General features: G+C 44.9%; 2 protein-coding genes across 2 annotated transcripts in view; one reads left to right on the top strand and one right to left on the bottom strand.

Annotated features, from left to right (window-relative positions):
- The window catches only part of LOC149198173 (UDP-D-xylose:L-fucose alpha-1,3-D-xylosyltransferase MGP4-like), a 41,629-nt gene that overhangs the window by 13,165 nt on the left and 9,131 nt on the right, over positions 1–19,333 (bottom strand). The gene's annotated exons all lie outside the window — the stretch shown is intronic.
- On the top strand, positions 17,613–18,562 carry LOC149198174 (uncharacterized). Its single transcript, XM_089404075.1, has 2 exons — positions 17,613–18,253; positions 18,377–18,562. Exon 1 carries the CDS (start codon positions 17,660–17,662, stop codon positions 18,032–18,034), a length of 375 nt encoding a protein of 124 aa, XP_089260201.1. The 5' UTR covers positions 17,613–17,659; the 3' UTR covers positions 18,035–18,253; positions 18,377–18,562.

The following is a 19,333-nucleotide window of genomic DNA, read 5'->3' as shown; positions in this document are numbered from 1 at the left end:
CCAGTTGGCCACTAGTGTTGACCAAAACCCCATGAAGGAATGTGTACGCTCGATCACTAGCTCAACCATTCTGCCATAGACATCTTGCACCTCTGGTATATGATGGAAAGCCCCACCTGGATCCAAATGCCAACCCGGGCCTCTAGTATGCACTCCACTTGTGTCAATTGAACCTCGATCCTAGATGGATATATCCTTGTCTAAAATATACCTATCCTCGTCTAAAATGTACCTGTCTCCACATCCCATGGATACATAATTAAAACCCTCTGGGATATACCCCCCTGCAAGTGTTTGTTCATAAGGGTGATCCTTGTGCTCAAATATCATAGGAGGTTCCTCAATCAAATCATGAGTACCCTTAACATCTTATTGTGTGATGGTTGCCATAGTTAACTAATTGTCTGCCATGGAGGGTGAAGGATATCCACAACTCAATCCCATACAAAGCTACTCAACCTGAAACTTTGATTCTTGAAGGGCCGTCTAAGAGCTCTTTAGGGACTCTTGGGTAGCCTCAAGCTCATGGGTAAGCCTGTCAACTTCCTCATCTTTCTCTTCTAGCGCATCATGGTATATCTCAACAAGCATGAGTAGGTGATCTCTATATGAAAGAAGATGAAGGTAGTTAGATTTCATCTCTACCAATGCCTATTTGAAAATTTGTTAGTGTAGACTCTCCTGGTTGGCTTTGTGGGCCCTGACCCAGGTTCAGCGTTAGTCATCCAAACAAATCCCTACACTACTGGCCCTTTCTGCATCAGCCCACGGAGCGCGGACCGAAGTCTCACCCGAAGCAGTATGGGGGGATGCTGGAACCAAGGTTTCGCACCCAGAGATGGTCGTGATGTCGGTTTATACCCCCTGCCCCTGCTTTCTCGCAAGTCGCCAAGCCTTAGGGATCTATCAGTCTACCCCTTATTCCACCCTTTAGTACCTCCGCGAAGGTGTACGATTGGCCTTCGCGCAGCCCTAACTCGTGGTTTAGGTACTTTCACGCAGCTATGACAATGTATTGTATAGGTTCCCGAGTTATCTCAAGTGTTTTACTTATCTTACCACTCAATTACAGTTAGCGTCGCATAAAGTGATCTTTACTTGCGTTCAATTAACCGATATAATTCCATACATTCGCACATCAACTAAACATCGTAAAATAAATCCAAAATGCAATATAATCAAATGCATTGACAGAGATTAAATACACAGTAGTTGCAGAATATTTCTCTTTATTGATATCTTCCAGTTAATACAGACTCTATCCACCCTGCGCACACAGTTGCAGGGATCCGCGCACTCAGCTTCAGACTTCCACCCTAGGCCTCTGCGCATTTAGTTGCAGAGCCTCTACCTACGCTAAGACCCAAAACGCTTAAACTCCTCTACCAAAACTCCCAAAGCTTAATTGATTCTCCCCCTTTCGAGCGAGCTTACTTAGCTCTCTTTTATACAATCCCATGGTCCGCAGACCATGGGTAGATCTTTACAGCCGGCTTGACACTTTACAAAATAAGGGCGGACAACCCTTTATGGATCTCGACACCTTCATGCTCCGCGACTACAAAATGCAAAGACTTTACAATTTTATTACAAAATAGTCCCAAAGCATGGGCTTTTAGCCCCAAAACTGCTCTTGGGGGAACCCATTCCCAACAGGCCCCCAACACAAACATGGTGACTCGCCCTCGAGTCACTCTGCGGGCGCGGAGATCTTGGCACGAAGACCTCCCAGCTCGACCTGTATGACAGCAACCTCGACGGTGCACTGCGTGGCCGCCTGCTTCACTTCTTCAACCAACTGCTCTATCGTTGGTCCTGAACTGTCAACTTGAAGCTTCTGTTGAGTCGCTTGCAAACTAGCAAGCTTGCCTTCAATGGAGGTCGTGACTGAATAAGCTTCGTCCAACCAAGGCTTCAAGCACGCCTTCAGCACTGCCTCTTTGTGTTGCGCTGCATCTACCTGTTCCTTCAATGTTTTGGCCTCCTGCAGCTTTGCCAGTCTCTGTGTGAGAGCGACGGTGCGTGCTGTTCCTTTTACTTCGTCATAGCGCTACTGCAGTTCTCGCACCTCTGTCTCCAGCCGTTGTACATTAGGATCCTCCTACAGACTGGTCAGGACCTCAAACGACTGTTCAAATAGCCATGTGCAGTCTACTACTGCACTGTCTACTGCCGCTATCGCCTCTGTGACAGCGGTTGCACACTGCTCCTTTACTTTCAGCGGAGTTGAAGGCTGGGCCTTCAACTGCAAATCTGCAATCTGTAGGTTCAGCTCCAGCTGAACCTTAGCCAACTCTGTGCGAGCGTCGTGCACCCCTGTAGCAAGCTTGTAGACCTGTTCATCTACCTCCGCATCCTCGAGAATGGCCAATTCGAGGACCATTCGGCAGGCTTCCTTCACGGCCTTAATCATGCACTGATTTGTGTTAGTAAGTTCCACCATGGAAGTGAGGGCGGTATCTCGCTGCAGGGCCATCTGCACATTGTTGATCTTTTTCTCACTGATCACTTGCAAAGCGCGTTGTTCGCGGGCCCTCAGCTCTGTGATCACTCCATCCTGCAGTAGGTGGAGCGCCTCGCCAGGAAGCGCTGCCAAGTTCAACCCTACTCCCTTAAGGGCGTTGATAGCGGGCCTGTCAGCTTCGTTTTCTATGGTCAGTGCTCCATCCGGCAGCACTATCGCTTGGGAGTCCTTCGCACGCAGCATCTCGACGGCTTCTGAAGTACCGATGGCGAGGCTAGTGGACACTGCGCCAGCCTGTGATGCGCGGATCTGCAGCTCATGTAGACCCGTCTGGATGGCCCCCAATACTTGCTATTGTTGTTGCTCGAACTGCTACAGTACCTCTGCAGTGACATCCCGCACCGTGTCTCCAATGTCATTCAAATCTCCCTCTGTTAGGGTGATTGGGTCCAGCGACGTCTTACTGGCCTTCGATTTCTTTCACGGCCCAACTTTTTCCTGTCCCCTTGGACGCTTGATATGATACGATACCATCTGCGGTCTACTCCGTGTTGCTCTGTTTGCTCGTCCGTTTCTTCCTCTGTTTCGGGTGAGGGCGATCTTGCACCTTTGTCAGAGCCGTGCTCTGCTCCACCGACCTATTCTTTCGCCTGTCGTGCGGCATCGCGCTCTACCTGGGCCTTGTCAGCGGCCTCCTTTTTCCTCTTCTCGGTCAGTTGCGCCATCTTGAGCTTGGCCTCCTTTTTGCGCTGCACTGCGAACTTTCTCGACCCTATTGCCGAGTCTGAGGCAGTGCGCTACTCTATCCGCCAACGATCAAGAACTGCATCAATCGCGTCGTCAGTTGCCAAGGGAAGTCATGCCACTTCTGGTTAGGGTCCTTCCATGCGCTGATCGAGACGCGTTGAAAGTCTAACTTGAACTACACATACTCCTGTAGTTTGGCAAACACATTAGGCGACAATCGCGGCTTGCGATTGATAGCCATGCGTATGTTCATTTCCATCAAGATCCAGAAGATATTGCTATCCTTGATGCGCTGAGCATCCTTGGTTGCCCACAGCGAAGCATACTTCGCTACTTCTGGTAGGTCCGACGCGACCAAGGGGAATTGATTGTCTTCAAGCAACTCCCAGGCTACCAGCACAATGGACAGCAAGAGCCACGCATAGTGGAAGGTCTTGCTGAGCTCCTGTGCCTCGCGGCAATTCGCAAGGAACTCACCGCAGAGATAGCACGCCCAATTAAACTGAACTCCTTTGGTGCATTGGGTTGCTAGAGCGACAATAGGTGCCAGCACTTCATCTGCGCAACACTTCCTCATAACTTTTCCTGCCAAAATCTGTGTGGCCACCTTGACTGCAGGATCGCAGATACTCGAGATGGCATAGCCTCGCGGCTTCTTCACAAGCTTGAATTTCTCCTTCATGGCCTTCGTGAGGGCCTGCTCGCCACCTTTTCCGCCAAACATCATGGCCGAATTTTCCCCTGTATAGGGCAACCGTGTGATCTTATGGATCAACCTGTTAGTGATGGGTATCGGCTCCTCCAGCCACAGACACCCATCGTGCACCAAGCATAGCAGTTGCTTGATGACCAACACTGTAATGGGTGTGTGATTGTAGTGCAGCACCCATAGCAAGTTGAGCAGACCTGCCTTGTCTACACCCCTGAGCCACTTCCACAGTTCCAACACAGTCATCTCGGTGGTTGTATGAACAACGCGGTGCATTAGTTGTTCTGTCGCCAAGTGAGGGAACTTCTTAGTGTCAGCTAAGTCCCAATCTTCCAGTTTCAACAGCGGAACCCGCCCCAAGTGCGGTCCTTCAAAGACAATCTCGTCCGGCAGCAGAGGTATGTGTTTTCGTCGATGTCCTTCGGGACCTTGGTCTTGCCCTTGTGCAGAGGGACGTATTCAGGCAACTTAGTAATAGGGTCAAAACCTTCGACTTCAACGTCCTCCAAATCTACCCCCAAATCCTCATCATCCATCGCGATGTCCTCAATCTCTTCCACCTTCGGCTCCAAGTTAATAGTTTTACCCTTTTCCTGTGTAGTGGGCTTGTCCTTCTATGGGTTTTTTCTAGGCGACGTGCGCACCGGTATCACAAACTGCTTGCCCTACTTATCCTTCGCACTCTCCTTGGTCGGGCTAGCATTCGGCCCAGGAGTCCATGGTGATTTGGGGACTTCAGCTAGTACCTCTGTGACCTCCGGAGCAGCGCCCTCTGCTTCCATAAAAACCTCCGGCACAGCCCCCTCGACTGTTACTGCTTCGGCGTCCATAGCTTCAGATCCTAGGATAAAGGATAAATTCACGGATGAAATTGCAGTCGAACTCTAGAAATCGATCAAACACTTGGTAGTCAAGCAATTCTTCCAAGAATGCGCAGATCATGCACGTCTGAGAGCTCACCAACTCAGTGCTCAAAATGCCAAGTGTTTTTCGTTGGGCCTCCACATGTAATTTATAAGCCATTTTGAATTCAAATTCGACTGTTCCCCCCACATTCGGTCATTAATGCCGAATTGGCGACAGATTTTCAAGGATCTTATCCATAAATTTTGTCTTAAATGCTGGTCGCCCGCTCCATTTAGCCACATTCTCATCGTCAAATCATGAACAGTGACTTTAACGGTAACTTTTTGGCTGACCTGCGTGATTTCTCCCCGATACCGCAACTCTCTTCGCGCTGTCGCGAACGCTGTGACATCTCCTCGTTCCGCACAATCCTCCAATCGTGCAATTCCCCAACTCGGGAAGTGTAGTTTATAGTACCGCGCCTCCTTTCAGCTGCCTGGAGCGCTAAGACTAGGCTACCTTCATATAGTCACCTAGCCGGATCACCCATGTATGGCTTCAATCGGCTGCCATTCATCTTTCCTAGGAAGGGATCTCCGTTCAATTTAACCAACTAAGCTGCTCCACCGTCGGTAATATCCTTAATGACATAGGACCCTAGCCAGTGCATCCTGAATTTCCCTGGATATTTATCAAACATGTTGTCATATAACAAAACTAGATCATTTACCTTAAAGGTGCGCAATTTAATGTGTCGATCACGCCATGCTTTTTCGTGCTACTTTTGGACCTGTTGGTGAAATCCAACCAAAAATCTTTCTTCCTCAAGCACAGCGAGCTGCGCAAGCCTCTCTTCCAGGGCTCCGCGATCCGTCATACCTATGAGTGTCGCTATGTGCAGACTAGGCACAATGTATTCCATGGGCATCACTGCTTCAACACCATATACAAGCCTAAAGGGTGTCTGCCCAGTCAACTTTTTGCATGTCGTTCAATAGGCCCATAGTACTGCAGGTATGCGCAGGTCCCAATCACTTCGTTAAGCGTTGCAAACCTTGGTCAACGCGTTCTCCAGTACCTTATTGAATGCTTCCACTGTCCCATTAGCCTGTGGATGATAAGGCGTGCTTTTCTGGTGATATACCTGAAATAACTCCGTCAGCACGCTGATCGTTTCGTTCAGAAAGTATGTAATGCCCTATTTAATCTTATCCTGCAAATTTTACTAAGTGTTTAAATTTCCTTAAAATATTGACTTATAATTACCAAAAAATATTGGTACATACCTACATTCGTGAAACTGTAAATTTGGTACTGATATAAATTTTGTTATTTACCTCCCCAAATTTTTAAATTTTGAGAAGACATAGTCCTCTCCAATTCATTACCAAATTATATATATATTCATACCTCATTCCCAAAATGTCCTCTCAGATTTGCTTGGGAGAAGACATGGTCCTCTCCAATTAATTAACAATTTATATATTCATCTCTCATCTCCAAAATGTCCTCCCACATTTACTTGGGAGAAGACATGGTCCTCTCCAATTAATTACCCAATTTTATATTCATATCACATTCCCAAATGTTCTCTCAGATTTACTTGGGAGAAGACATGGTCCTCTCCAATTAATTACCAATTTATATATTCATCTCTCATCCCAAAAATGTCCTCTCACATTTACTTGGGAGAAGACATGGTCCTCTCCAATTAATTACCAATTTATATATTCATCTCTCATCCCCAAAATATTTACTTGGGAGAAGACATGGTCCTCTCCAATTAATTACCCAATTTTATATTCATATCACATTCCCAAATGTCCTCTCATATTTACTTGGGAGAAGAGAAGTCAAATGTAAGGATGAGGGAGAAGTTATGACATTAAGGAGAGGTGGTTGAGGGGGAGAAGAGAAAGGGGCATAAAAGGGGAAGGATGAGGGGAGGAAGGGGGGCTTGGTCTTGCTTTTGGTTTTGGTTTGGTTGTGGTTTTAAAGGAATTGTTTGAGAGAGAGGAGGGGAATATTATTCATCTTGGACACACTACATCTGGTTGGACTTGGGCTCGGAGGTCTAGGGAACCTGTGGAGGTTTCTTGGGCTAGGAATTACTTCCTAGTTGGCTGGGAGGTAAATCCAGTTGGTAGTCAAGAGGAGCGTTCCAGCAGGAGTAGCAACTCAAGGGCATCTCCACCGAGCTATCGGTACAGGTATTCCTCTATGCATAGATTACTCATGTAAGTGATTGAAATGAAATGTTCACTATTTAAATTGTAGGAATTAGATTTTAAATGGTAAATTATCATCGTTTAAATGTCTTGTCAGAAAATAAATTATTGCCCTTTTATTGCATTTAAAATTAGAGAATATAGATCTGGTAGAGGACCCTAGGAGGGGACCTTACAAGTGCGTACCACGATCACTCATCAAAATCTTTGGACACCCAAATCGCGTCAGTGCATATTCAAAGAGAAACTTTGTAGTTGCCGCGCCTGTGCAATCCTTCATAGGTTGTGCCTCCGCCCATCGAGTCAAATACTCAGTCGCGGTGATAATGTACCGCACACCCGTCTTCTTTCCTTGAGGCTGAATGGGTCCCACAAAATCTATTGCCCATTTCTCGAAAGGTTGTAACGTCATCTGTGGGTTCAAAGGCAGCTCATCTCTTCACGATGGCCTGCCAGTCCTTTGACACACATCGCACGCCCTACAGTAGGCTTTTGAATCCTGATGGAGGGTTGGCCACCACAACCCTGCGCGTAGAATATTTTGTGTGGTCGCCCTTCCTGCATAATGGCCTCCTGCGGCACCCCCATGCGCATCCGCGAGGATACTGCTTCTTTCAAACTACGGTACATATCGTCGCAATACTTCATCAGACCCCATTTTGTACAGATGTCCAACAATGACAGAAAAGTCTGTCGCACGCACCACTAACTCCTTTTTCTGTTGGACGGTGTAGCCTTCCAGGGCAGTTCCTGTCGTTAGGAAGTGTATGATATCTTCAAAGTGACCATCCGCAACACGCACTACAAAGAGTTGCGTGTCAGGCAATCCCTCCTCCAAATTAGTGGGCTCTTCCCCCGTTTCGATGCGCGACAGATGGTCTAGTCCCGTGTTCAGTCATCCAGGCTTCACAATAACTTCAAAATCATACTCCTAGAACAATAACAACCACCTACAGATTCTCCCCCCCAACACAGGCTTATTGACCAGGTATTTCAACGCAAAATGATCCGTATACATCTTAAAATGTCCACCCAGCAAATAGTATCTAAACTTCTGGAGCACGTACCATGGCTAATCCTTCGCGCTCGATGGTGGAGTAGTTCTTCTCAGCCTTAGATAACCTTCTGCTCGTGAACGCTATAGGGTCGTCCAATTCTCCTTCGCCAGCTTGAGTCAGTACTGCTCCCAGTGCTATACATGACGCGTCTACATGTACATGAAACTCCTTCCAGTCCAGGAAGACTAAAATTGGCGCGGTTACCATTTTTCTTTTCAATACATCCAAGCTTTTCTGACAATCCTCGTTCCAACAGAATGTGACATCCTTTTTCAACAACTTCTCCATAGGCGCGGTGATCTGGGCATAGCCCTTGATAAACTTCCTATAGTACCTAGTATGTCCCAAGGTTGCGCGCAGCTGTTTCACACTCCTCAGCGCCTCCAGGTTAATTATCACTGCGATCTTCGCGAGATCTACCATCAATCCCTGTCTGCATACCACATGACCCAACAAAGTCCCAAAAGGGACACAAAACAAACATTTCTTCAGATTGAGCGCAATTTGGTACCTTCAACAGGTATCTAGCATTAAGCGCAAACTGGCCACATGGCGTTTTACTAACCCAAACACAGTCCAGTCATCAAAGTACACCTCCAGAAACTTATGAATGAAGTCTTTGAATGCAGCAATGACTATGCGCGAAAAAATCGTAGGCGCATTCTTTAATTCGAAAGGCATTACGGTGTACTGAAAACATCCCCATTCAGTCGCAAAGGTCGTCTTGCTTCTATCTTCAAGCGCGATTTTGATCTGATGGTACCCAAAAAACCCATCAGTGAAGGAGTACGCTTCCTAGCCACCTACATTATCTAATACCTCATCAATGAACGGAGTCGGGAAAGGATCATGCATGCAAGCGTCATTCAACTTCCTGAGATCTACGCATATCCTTATTTCATCCTTCTGCTTCTTTTCCTGTACCACCATTGGGCTTACCCAATCAGATTCTTCTACGGGCTCAATGATGCCTGCCGCAAGCATCTTATCTAACTCTAAGTGGACCTTCTCCTTATACTTCGGATTGAGACGGTAAGGTCTTTGCTTAACCAGCTTCGCATCGGGTTTTAACGTGATCTTCATAACGCCCAGGTCTCCTATTATCCCCTTTAACTCCGTAAACTTGGTAGGGAACAAATCCTAGTATTCGCAGAGCAATTCAGCGACCTTATCTACCGTCGCATCATCCCAGTAATCTCCAATCTTCGCGAATTTGGGCTCCACCTCTGTACCAATATTTATCTATTTAGTCTTCAGCGGCGCGATTATATCAGGATTCTTGATCGGCGATCCCTCGACCTCGCGGTGACCCTCGATTTCAGGAATATTAATCTTTCGCGGGTCCTCATCTTCTTCTTCAGCAGTCACGTTATAGCATTCCAATGCATGGCTCAGCTGAGTAGTCCAATCGGGTTGAATCAGATCCAAAGGATCCTGCGGTATCCTAAAGATCGTTGCTTTAACCTCTTGTAGCGCTTCGTCAATACAGTCAAACCCGTCTTTGAAGCTAAACGTCATTATGAACCCTTCGTGCAGAATATCCCATTCTCCTGTGCCATGGTAGAGCTCTGTCTCCAAGTACCAATTCATCGGGATGACATCCAAGGTGTGACAAAACAAGTGCACCCATTCAAGTTGGGGCTTCGCTCAATGGGTCGTAGCCCATTTGGCCAAGTGTGCGCGCGGATCATCCTTGTCGTCATACTTGTCTATCACTCATGCCTTCGGCTTCCCAAAGCATGTTCTCATCATCCTCCTACACTCGCATCAATCATAAAAACTACCCTTGTACGTACCCCACCATCTCGCGTGCGTAGCGCGCAGTGCCCAGTCCAAACCCTGGAAGCACTGCTTCTCTGGTACCTCCCTCTCAAATGCATCCAAAAAGACATCCACATCATTCAAGCCATCATAAGTGGGCAGAGTTCTTACCTCTGACGACACACAGCGCAGTGACCAAGTCATCATGTTACAGCTCAGCGTGGTTACTTCATGTAGCCGATTCTGCCAGCACTCTAATTCTTCGTCTGAGTCTGAGTTGCAGGAACTCTCGCGATCCCATGTAATTCGTCCATCCGCTGTTGGATTCACCCAATCTTGGTCTCGTGTTGTTATCTTATATATGCAGTCCAAATCATCATCGCTTTCGTAATCGCGGACTAGTTCAGTATAGCGCGATCCTTCAGCAGGATCTAGGGGTACTATTACACGAAGCGATTTCTTTTCAAATATCATCTTTCGCTTCTTTAGGTTGATTACCCCATTCATGTCAATAGCCCAATCAATGCCAAGGAGCACAGGGTAGGGGTTGTTGTCATCCACAATTTCTATTACTTCAAAATCAACCAATGCGCTCGCGCCTTCAATATCTACAGTTACTCCTTACAGCTGTCCCATGGGGATGATCTTCTGTTGATTTGCCATCCTTAACTGAATCGGAGACCACTACAGCGCGGGTCTCCCCATCCGCTCCCAAGTCTGCTTTGGCAAAACGTTCGCGTCTGACCCCAGATCCAGAATAACTTGATCCATTTCATATTCTCCTATCTGCCAATGAGTCTTATTTATCGTCCTATCGTTGCCTTATGCTTACCGACCTTCCATAGCACGCACGGGTCACCCGGAGTGTTTCCGGCGCATCTATTTATAAGTTCCTGTAACCCCTTTACAGCCTTGCTATCACACAGCAGCTTCATGCAGGTCTCTAGGAAAATCGTAAGCATAGAAGGGTCTATTTCCTGAACAAGTTTATCTTGGTTCCCTGAGGTAGAGGCCTTAGCGAAGCTCTTCTTTGCTTCCATGAACGTTTCGCGTGCACACTCCAAATCAAATTCAGCCTCCTTCTTTGGAGCTTTGCAAACCCATGTGTTGTCTTCAGGTTGTTTCCCCTTATCGTCGCCCGTTGCAATTCCACTTCGGAGCACTATATTCACATTTGGATCCTCTTCGCGAGGCTCAGCCCTCATCATCTGCAAGTTTTGAGTCAGCTGCAGTGGTAGCACCCCTTTGTCACGTATCCTTTCTATCAGTGTAGGACAGTCCTCAATCTCATGATCAAACTGAGTGCAATATTTGCACAACGGACGCATTGGGTTAGTGCATTCGCGGGCATAGTGTCCAGGTCCTCCATAATTGTAACAGATCAGTTGTCCCTGACCTCTACCAGGTCCTCCTCCGCCTCGGCCTCGTCCGCGCCCCTGAAAGCCTGTCCGCGCCATCCCAACGCTCTGGTCAGGAGGTCGTGTTTCTACCTAAACTCTATAGGCGGGTGTTCTGTCCATCATCAATTCATAACTTCGGCAATTGCGCTCATCATGCCCTACCGACCTGTAGAAGTTGCAGAACAGTTGTTGCAACGTTTGTACAAACTTCTGCAGCAAATGACAATTATCAGTCATATGTTTTCCTGCTACCTAACATATAGCGCACCACAACGCAGGCCCTGCGCTCAGTCCTGCTTGGGCTTCCGGCCTCAAAGGCATTGGTCCTCCTCCTGCAATATAGTTCGCAAAGACCGGGCAGTGGTCTTTGTCATGCCCTTGACCTTTACATTTTAGGCACCATACCTCTTCGCGCACCTCCTGTCGAACTGTTTTGCACTGCTTCAAACTTTTCATTTCGAGGCAAAGATTTTGCAACTGCATATGGATCTGTTGAACCTCCAAATTCGGATCTTGCATCCGTGTTTCATGCAGTCTTATTGCAATCTCCAAGGCCTCTGCCTGAGTCGTAATCTTTTGTTATGACAGTGCAACCCTTAGGTGAGGCAGGAGCAAGGCCACGAACCACTCGCGGTGATGTCCATCTGTTAAGTTCATATTAGCTTTGCGGATTTTACACTTCAGTCTCTGATCCAACTCCCAAGGTGTCTCACCTGGTTTCATCGCGATTTCCTTGAACCCCACAATCGACTGTGCCTCAGATTTAGGCCTACTGAACTCTTTATTCAACGCAGTTTAGATCTCTGCCAACCTAGCGTTTGGGTTATCATTAGAGTACTTGATGTACCAAGTTAGCGCACGATCCTGCAAAACACTAACCAACGTCGCCTTCTTCATGTGATCGTCTGTGATGCCCTAAGCTTCCCATACAGCTTTTACGACGAACCAGAACTAGTCCGGGTCCTCATTTCCCAAGCCCTTAAACAATGTAAGCTTCACTGAATTCGCCATGTTGAACTCAGGTGGAGGTGGTGGTGGTATGGGCGATGTCGTAGGTGACAGTGGTGGAGGTGGAGGTGGAGGTGGTGGTGGTATGGGCGATGTCGTAGGTGACAGTGGTGGAGGTGGAGGTGGTGTGGGTGGAGGTGGTAGTCGTGGGAATCCTTGTTTTATCAACTGAACTACACTTCGCGGAGAAGCCTGTGCTACTCCCTCTTCATCACTCAAAGGAGGTGAAATCAGTGGGGTATATTCAGGACCCTTTCTTCCTTCGTTCTTGTAAGTCTTTCCACTTTGCATAGCTCCGAACATCAAGGTAGTTGCATAACCTGTTTTTCGCACAATAACATCTTAATCCAAGCATTTAAAAACTTCAAATACTTACCTCGCAGACCTTTGAAAAAGCGTTGCTCTGCCTCGCTATAACTGACTGAGGTATCGACCGCGAATTTTGTCACAAACCCTCCTATGATACGATCGAGCCAATGATCGACAGCGCAGGCGATCTTATCCTCAGAGGCTTCCAGTCTCTGTACTAACTCCGAGGTCCAGACAATAGGACCGTCAAGCCTCCACCTTCCTTAGCTATCCGCTAGCTTCACGATCCACTCGTATAACTCAACTGGAAAGGAACAGAAAAAGATCTCGTGGATTTTTGTATACAAGTACCTATCTAGCCACTGTTCCTTTGTCAGCCGCGGATTTCTGTTCTCCTGCGCCGTGAATTCGTGGATCTTCCTATCCAACCAGTCTTCGATCTCTTTCTTAGTTGGATTCCAGTGATACGACATCACACATCTCTCACGCGGATTCTGGTCCCGGCAAAAAAACCATTTGTTGGCTTTATGGGCCCTGACCCAGATTTAGCGATAGTTAGCGAAACAAATCCCTACGCTACTAGCCCTTTCGGCATCAGCCCGCAGAGCACAGACCGAAGTTTCACCTAAAGCAGTATGGGGGGATGCTTGGAACCAAGTTTCTGCACCCAGAGATGGTCGTGATGTCGGCTTATACCCCCTGCCCCTGCTTTCGCGCAGGTCGCCAAGCCTTAGGGCTCTATCAGTCTACCCTTTATTCCACCCTTCAGTACCTCCGCAAAGGTGTACGACTAGCCTTCACGCAGCCCTAACTCGTGGTTCAGGTACTTTCGCGCAGCTATGACAATGTATTGTATAGGTTCCCAAATTATCTCAAGTGTTTTACTTATCTTACCACTCAATTACAGTTAGCATCGCATAAACTGATATCTTTACTTGCGTTCAATTAACCGATATAATTCCATACATTCGCACATCAACTAAACATTGTAAAATAAACCCAAAACATAATATAATCAAATACATTAACAGAGACTAAATACAGAGTAGTTGTAGAATACTTCTCTTTATTGATATCTTCCAGTTAATACAGACTCTATCCACCCTGCGCACACAGCTGCAGGGATCCGCGCACTCATCTGCAGACTTCCACCCTAGGCCTCTGCGCACTCAGCTGCAGAGCCTCTACCTACGCTAAGACCCAAAATGTTTAGACTCCTCTACCAAAACTTCTAAAGCTTAATTGATTCTCCCCTTTAGAGCGAACTTACTTAGCTCTCTTTTATACAATCCCATAGTCCGCGGACCATGGGTAAATCTTTACAGCCGAATTGACACTTTACAAAATAAGGGTGGACAACTCTTTATGACTCTTGACACTTTCGTGCTTCACGACCACAAAATGCGGAGACTTTACAATTTTATTACAAAATTGTCCCAAAACATGGGCTTTTAGCCCCAAAACTGCTCTTGGGGGAACCCATTCCCAACACTTCTCCCCAACTTTCATGTGTCACTGCATTTCTCCAACAATAGTCCGCCACTAATGCTTTTGTATCATCATAATGCCTCGTGGCTACCATGATCTTGTCGGCGCTTAATTTCAATTGGTTTTCCAAATTATGGGCACAAGTAAGCGTATGAGCAACATCTTCATCATAAAAGAAATCATTTGATGGGTCTGGGTTCATACCATTGACTTCCTGAGTGTTATCTTCTTTGCACACCTCTTGGGAATCATCATCAACGGTCATCAAAACAAAAGTGGCCTTATGATTTTCTTGTATTCATCAACCAAATCAACAATCTCACTAAATGATGATGGGCATTTTGCATCATTATCTAACTCTCCTTCATCCCAAACCCTTGTACCAACCTGATTGAGTGAATCTAGGCTAGCTTTATCTTAAACAGGTATGACTTCTCCCAATTTGTCCTGGGAGGTTTGATCATGGGCATCACTTCCAATCATCATTTTTCATACACTTGCAACACTAACACTGGGATTTGTTCGGCAGTTGTGCTCTTTTTATCTTCATCACCCACATATCTGCAATTTCTTCTTCTTTTTTTGCCGCCTCTGATGATGCCCATGCTCCGATTTGCTCTATCGCCTTTGTGAAGTTTTTATTGTAATCTTCAAATTTTTGATAAATTTCTGCAAATAGTTCTTCTTGCTTTAACTGAATTGGAAACTTCTTCATTTATTTATTTTTAATGTTATAATCTGCCCTTCAAACCACACAGTTGTCCAAGACTATGCTCTGATACCACTCTAACATACCCCTTGGAATATCTCAAATATTCCCACTAATATTTATAGTTTTACTGAGTTGGTCTTTGTGGTATTTCGTCAAATAGTTGGCTTACATACGGCTGTAGGTGCACTTTTTATAATTTATTTCAATAAAGGTAAACACAGAACCACATAGACACCATGAAAATGCTTCAACACAACAACATATAATTTATATTAGACTTTGAAAGGGGTACATACCACTAATAGAGGGTACTCTAGCAATACATAAGAGAAATAGAATGATAAATATCAGCAGACCTTTGATGTATATATATGGTTGTAGGCATTGTTTTAAGAAACGGCCGTTTCGATACCGAAACGACCGGGTTGATCCGAGCCATTACCCTCTGCTGTGACCCGGCCCTTGGAACGGTTCGACTGGCCGAGTCAGCCATGACTCGGCCGAGTCATTGAATGACTCGGCCGAGTCATGGCTGACTCGGCCAACTCGGCCGTTTCTATATTGACTCGGCCGAGTCATAACCAGTGGCCTGTAACCCCATCAAAACAACGATTTGACATTTTTTTAATGAAATTTTGAAGTGTTTGCTGATTGGTTTGAACTCCAATGTGTTTTATGAATTAGTTAAATGTTATTTGGGGTCCATTTCCCCTTCCCAAACCCTATTTAACACACTCAAATGCTCTCTACTATTGATATGCTATTCAAATTTCATGGTAATGTTAAATTCTTAAAGTAAAAGTGACATTCTCCTTAATCTTCATTTTCATCCTTTTACTTAAATTTTTAACATTACCATGAAATGACTCAGGATGTTTGAGAGTGGTTTCGGCCAGTGTTGTTAAAATCGCGATTTTATCGGAAAATCGCGATTTTTTCGCAAAACCGATTTTATCGCGATTTTTATCCATAAAAATCGGCACTTTTTTTTATATGCGATTTTTTTCGCGAGTTTTTCAAAAAATCGCGATTTTTTCGAAAAAATCGCGATTTTTTGGGTAAAAATCGCAGGGCACGGGGGCAGCGGGCTTTTTATATGGAAAATCGATTTTTTTTTTATTTCATTGAGCAGTCCGCGCGGAGGAGGAGGAGAAGAAGTGAGGGAGAGGAGCTGAAGGGTTGCCGTCGGATTTGGGAGCGAATCCAAGCGTTTTTAGGAGGAATCCAAGCCAAGATCACCAATTTGTCCATAAACCAGGTATGTAGATTAATTTTTTTTTGTTTTGCTTCTATAAAAACTTTGTTTTTCATTGTTTTTAAAGAATTTTTGGAAATTTTTCATTGATTTGGGATGGGTTATTTGTTATGACTATGAGAACCAATTTTTTATTTTTATTTTCTCATTTTTTTTAAACATTGTTTATTTTTTTTTGAATTTTCATTGTTTTTTGGCATTTGCCATTGGCATTTGGTTGGGTAACTTGGGTTTGGAAATCGGGATTTTGGAAATAATTAACTTGTAATTTTGTAAATGCTAAATTGTAATTTGTATTATGTAATCCTAAATTCTTATTTCCTAATCCTTATTTTTCCATAGGTTTGCAAATTCAAAATTCAAAAACAAACATGCCAAGGAAATTGGATCCTTTCTGGGAATATGGTGACCCTAAAACTCCGAATGATAGACAAAACTTGTATTGCAAGTTGTGTGGAAAGGAGATATTCGGGGGGGTGTACAGGTTGAAGTTCCACCTTGCACAAATCCCTGGACGTGATGTGGTGCCCTGTCCTAATACAAATGCTGAAATTATCCGAAAAGCCATGAGAGCATTGGGAGAATTAGAGCACTCTAAAGAGGCCAAAGAAGAACTCAAAAGGCAACTAAAAAGGTCAGCTGAAGGAAGTGGGCCAAGTGGCACTGGTTCTACTGCAGCGTCAGTCAATCCGATAGCTGCATCATCATTTTTTGTTCCTCGAACCACACCTGGTGCACAACCAACTATCGGTTCAATGATGAAAAGAACAAGCTGACAAGTTGATGACAAAATTTCTCCTCTGGAGTGATATTCCTTTCAGCATTGTAAGGAATAATCCATTTTTCCAACCTACTGTTGATGCTATTGCCAGTGTTGGCTCGGGGTACAAAATCCCTTCTCTTCATGATTTCAGAGGCCGGCTTCTTCAAGATGAAAAGCGTGACTGCACCCAAAGATTGGAGGATTTTAGGGAATCCTGGGCACAAACAGGATGCACTGTTATGTCAGATGGTTGGACTGACCAAAAGGGGAGAACCCTTATAAACTTCTTGGTTAGTTGTCCCAGGGGGACTATGTTTATCAAATCTATTGATGCAACTCATCAAATCAAAGATGCAAAAAATTTATGTGATTTGCTGGATGTGTTTATTTTGGAGGTGGGTGCAGAAAATGTTGTCCAAGTCATAACGGACAACGCTGCAAATTATGTTGCTGCTGGTAGAATGCTTATGGACAGGCATCCTACTTTATTTTGGACACCTTGTGCTGCCCATTGTATTGATTTGATGTTAGAGGACATAGGGAAAATTCCCTTTGTCAAAGAGACTGTTGACTCATCAAAAAGCATCACAAAATTTATTTACAATCACACATCTGTGCTTAGCTTGATGAGAAAATGCACCAACAACAAAGAGTTGGTGCGCCCCGCCATTACACGGTTTGCGACGAGTTTCATATCTCTTCAATCCCTCTTGAAATCTATGTGGGATTTGAAGAGAATGTTTGTTTCAGAGGAGTGGCGTTCTTCGCCAATGAGCCGCAAACCAGAAGGAGAGGCCGTCTGCAGACTTGTTTCATACCAAGAAGACTTCTGGGCGAGAGTGCAGGAGGTGTGTGCTGTCACTGAACCTTTGGTAAAGGTTCTTCGGTTGGTAGATGGTGAGAAGCCCGCAATGGGCTATTTGTATGAAGCCATGGACAGGGCCAAAGAAGCCATTCGGTCCTACTATGATGACAAGGGAGATGATGGGTTCCAGAGACAACTCCTTCTATGGAACGTCATTGATGAGCGATGGAACAACACACTCCATCGTCCCATTCATGCTGCTGGGCTTTTCCTGAACCCTACATTTTCTTATGCATGTGGGTTTGATTTTGATGCTGAGATCATGGATGGATTATTAACCTGTGTCCAGAAGATGGTGAGAACTCCAGAACAACGTATGGAGATCTCTAAACAAATTGAGACGTATAAGATGTCAGGTGGCACATTTGGCTTTGATATGGCTATCTTTGATAGGACGGCCAAAATGCCAGGTATTTTTTAGTTTGTAACTTTGTTTCAAATTTCATTGTCTCTTCAAATTCCATTTTTTTCTTATGTTTATTTGTAATTTTGTTGTAGCCGCATGGTGGAAGATGTATGGTGGCAGAGTACCCCTTTTGCAAAAGCTTGCCATACGCATCCTCAGCCAAACATGCAGCTCCTCGGGATGTGAGCGCAATTGGAGTGTATTTGAAAAAATACACAACAAGAAGCGCAATAGGTTAACAACTTAACACTTAAACATTTAAAATATTGCAAATTTCCAAATAAATTTTTGAATTCATTAAACAATATTTTTTTTATAATATTAATTATTAATTATTATTTCATGAACTTTGTACAGGTTGGAGTCCCGTAGACTTAATGACATGGTCTATGTCTACTACAATCTTCGATTGTGGGTGAGGCAACTAGACAAGACACCTGATATGGATGCCATCTCATTGGATGAGATTGACACCACTGCTGAATGGAGGGTTGAGACCGAGAGGCCTCTCATGGATCCCACTGAGGATTGGTTAGTGCAGGATGAGGGGGAGGAGGAGGGGGAGGAGGAGGAGCAGGAGGAGCAGGAGCAGGAGCAGGAGCAGGAGGAGTTGGAGGAGCAGGAGGAGGAGGTGACACCGCCTACCCGGGCTACCACTAGAGGACGTGGTCTCTGTCTACCTACAGTAGCTGCTACTTCTACAGCTACTTCTTCAGCTTCTAGAGCACGTCAGACTCCACTGCCATTTCCACCACCACAGGCACCAGCATCTTCATCTAGGGGGAAAGGGAAAGCAGTGACATTTTCTCGCAAGAGGGGCAGAGGAAATCAATAGGATTAGAGTCTTAGACTTTCATTTTATTGTATATGACATTATGACATGATGAGATACATTATCATATTTTTTGTTGATATTTTGAGGCTGAGTTGGGACTCAGGACTTACTATTCAGGACATGATTCAATGTTATGTGTGATTTTAGCGCTAGAAATGATATTAAACATCTTATATATTAGTTTTTTTATCATATTTATGTGTCAATGTATTTATTTTATGTTGTAAATGGTTTAGATATTAAAAAAATTGAAAAAAAATGAGAAAAGAATGAATATTTTTGTGCCAAACGATTTTTTCCCGATTTTTTCCCGATTTTAACGATTTTTTCCGCTTTTTTCCCGGCGCCGATTAAATCCCGATCGCGCTTTTAACAACATTGGTTTCGGCCTCATTGGATTTCATATGGAGAAAGTAGAATTTTAGATTTCATTCAAAATCCAGCAGACTTATCAGTTTTTCAAGATTTCAGGATTGGAG

The sequence above is a fragment of the Pinus tabuliformis genome, chromosome 2_2 (assembly GCF_031772625.1).
Source record: "Pinus tabuliformis cultivar Carrire ecotype Pingquan chromosome 2_2, CPIR1, whole genome shotgun sequence".
NCBI lineage: Eukaryota > Viridiplantae > Streptophyta > Pinopsida > Pinales > Pinaceae > Pinus > Pinus tabuliformis.
This window is presented reverse-complemented; position numbering and strand designations above follow the sequence as displayed.

Coding starts and splice junctions, on each gene's coding strand:
- LOC149198174 (XM_089404075.1), top strand. CDS start 17,660: ATGGGCTATTTGTATGAAGCCATGGACAGGGCCAAAGAAGCCATTCGG.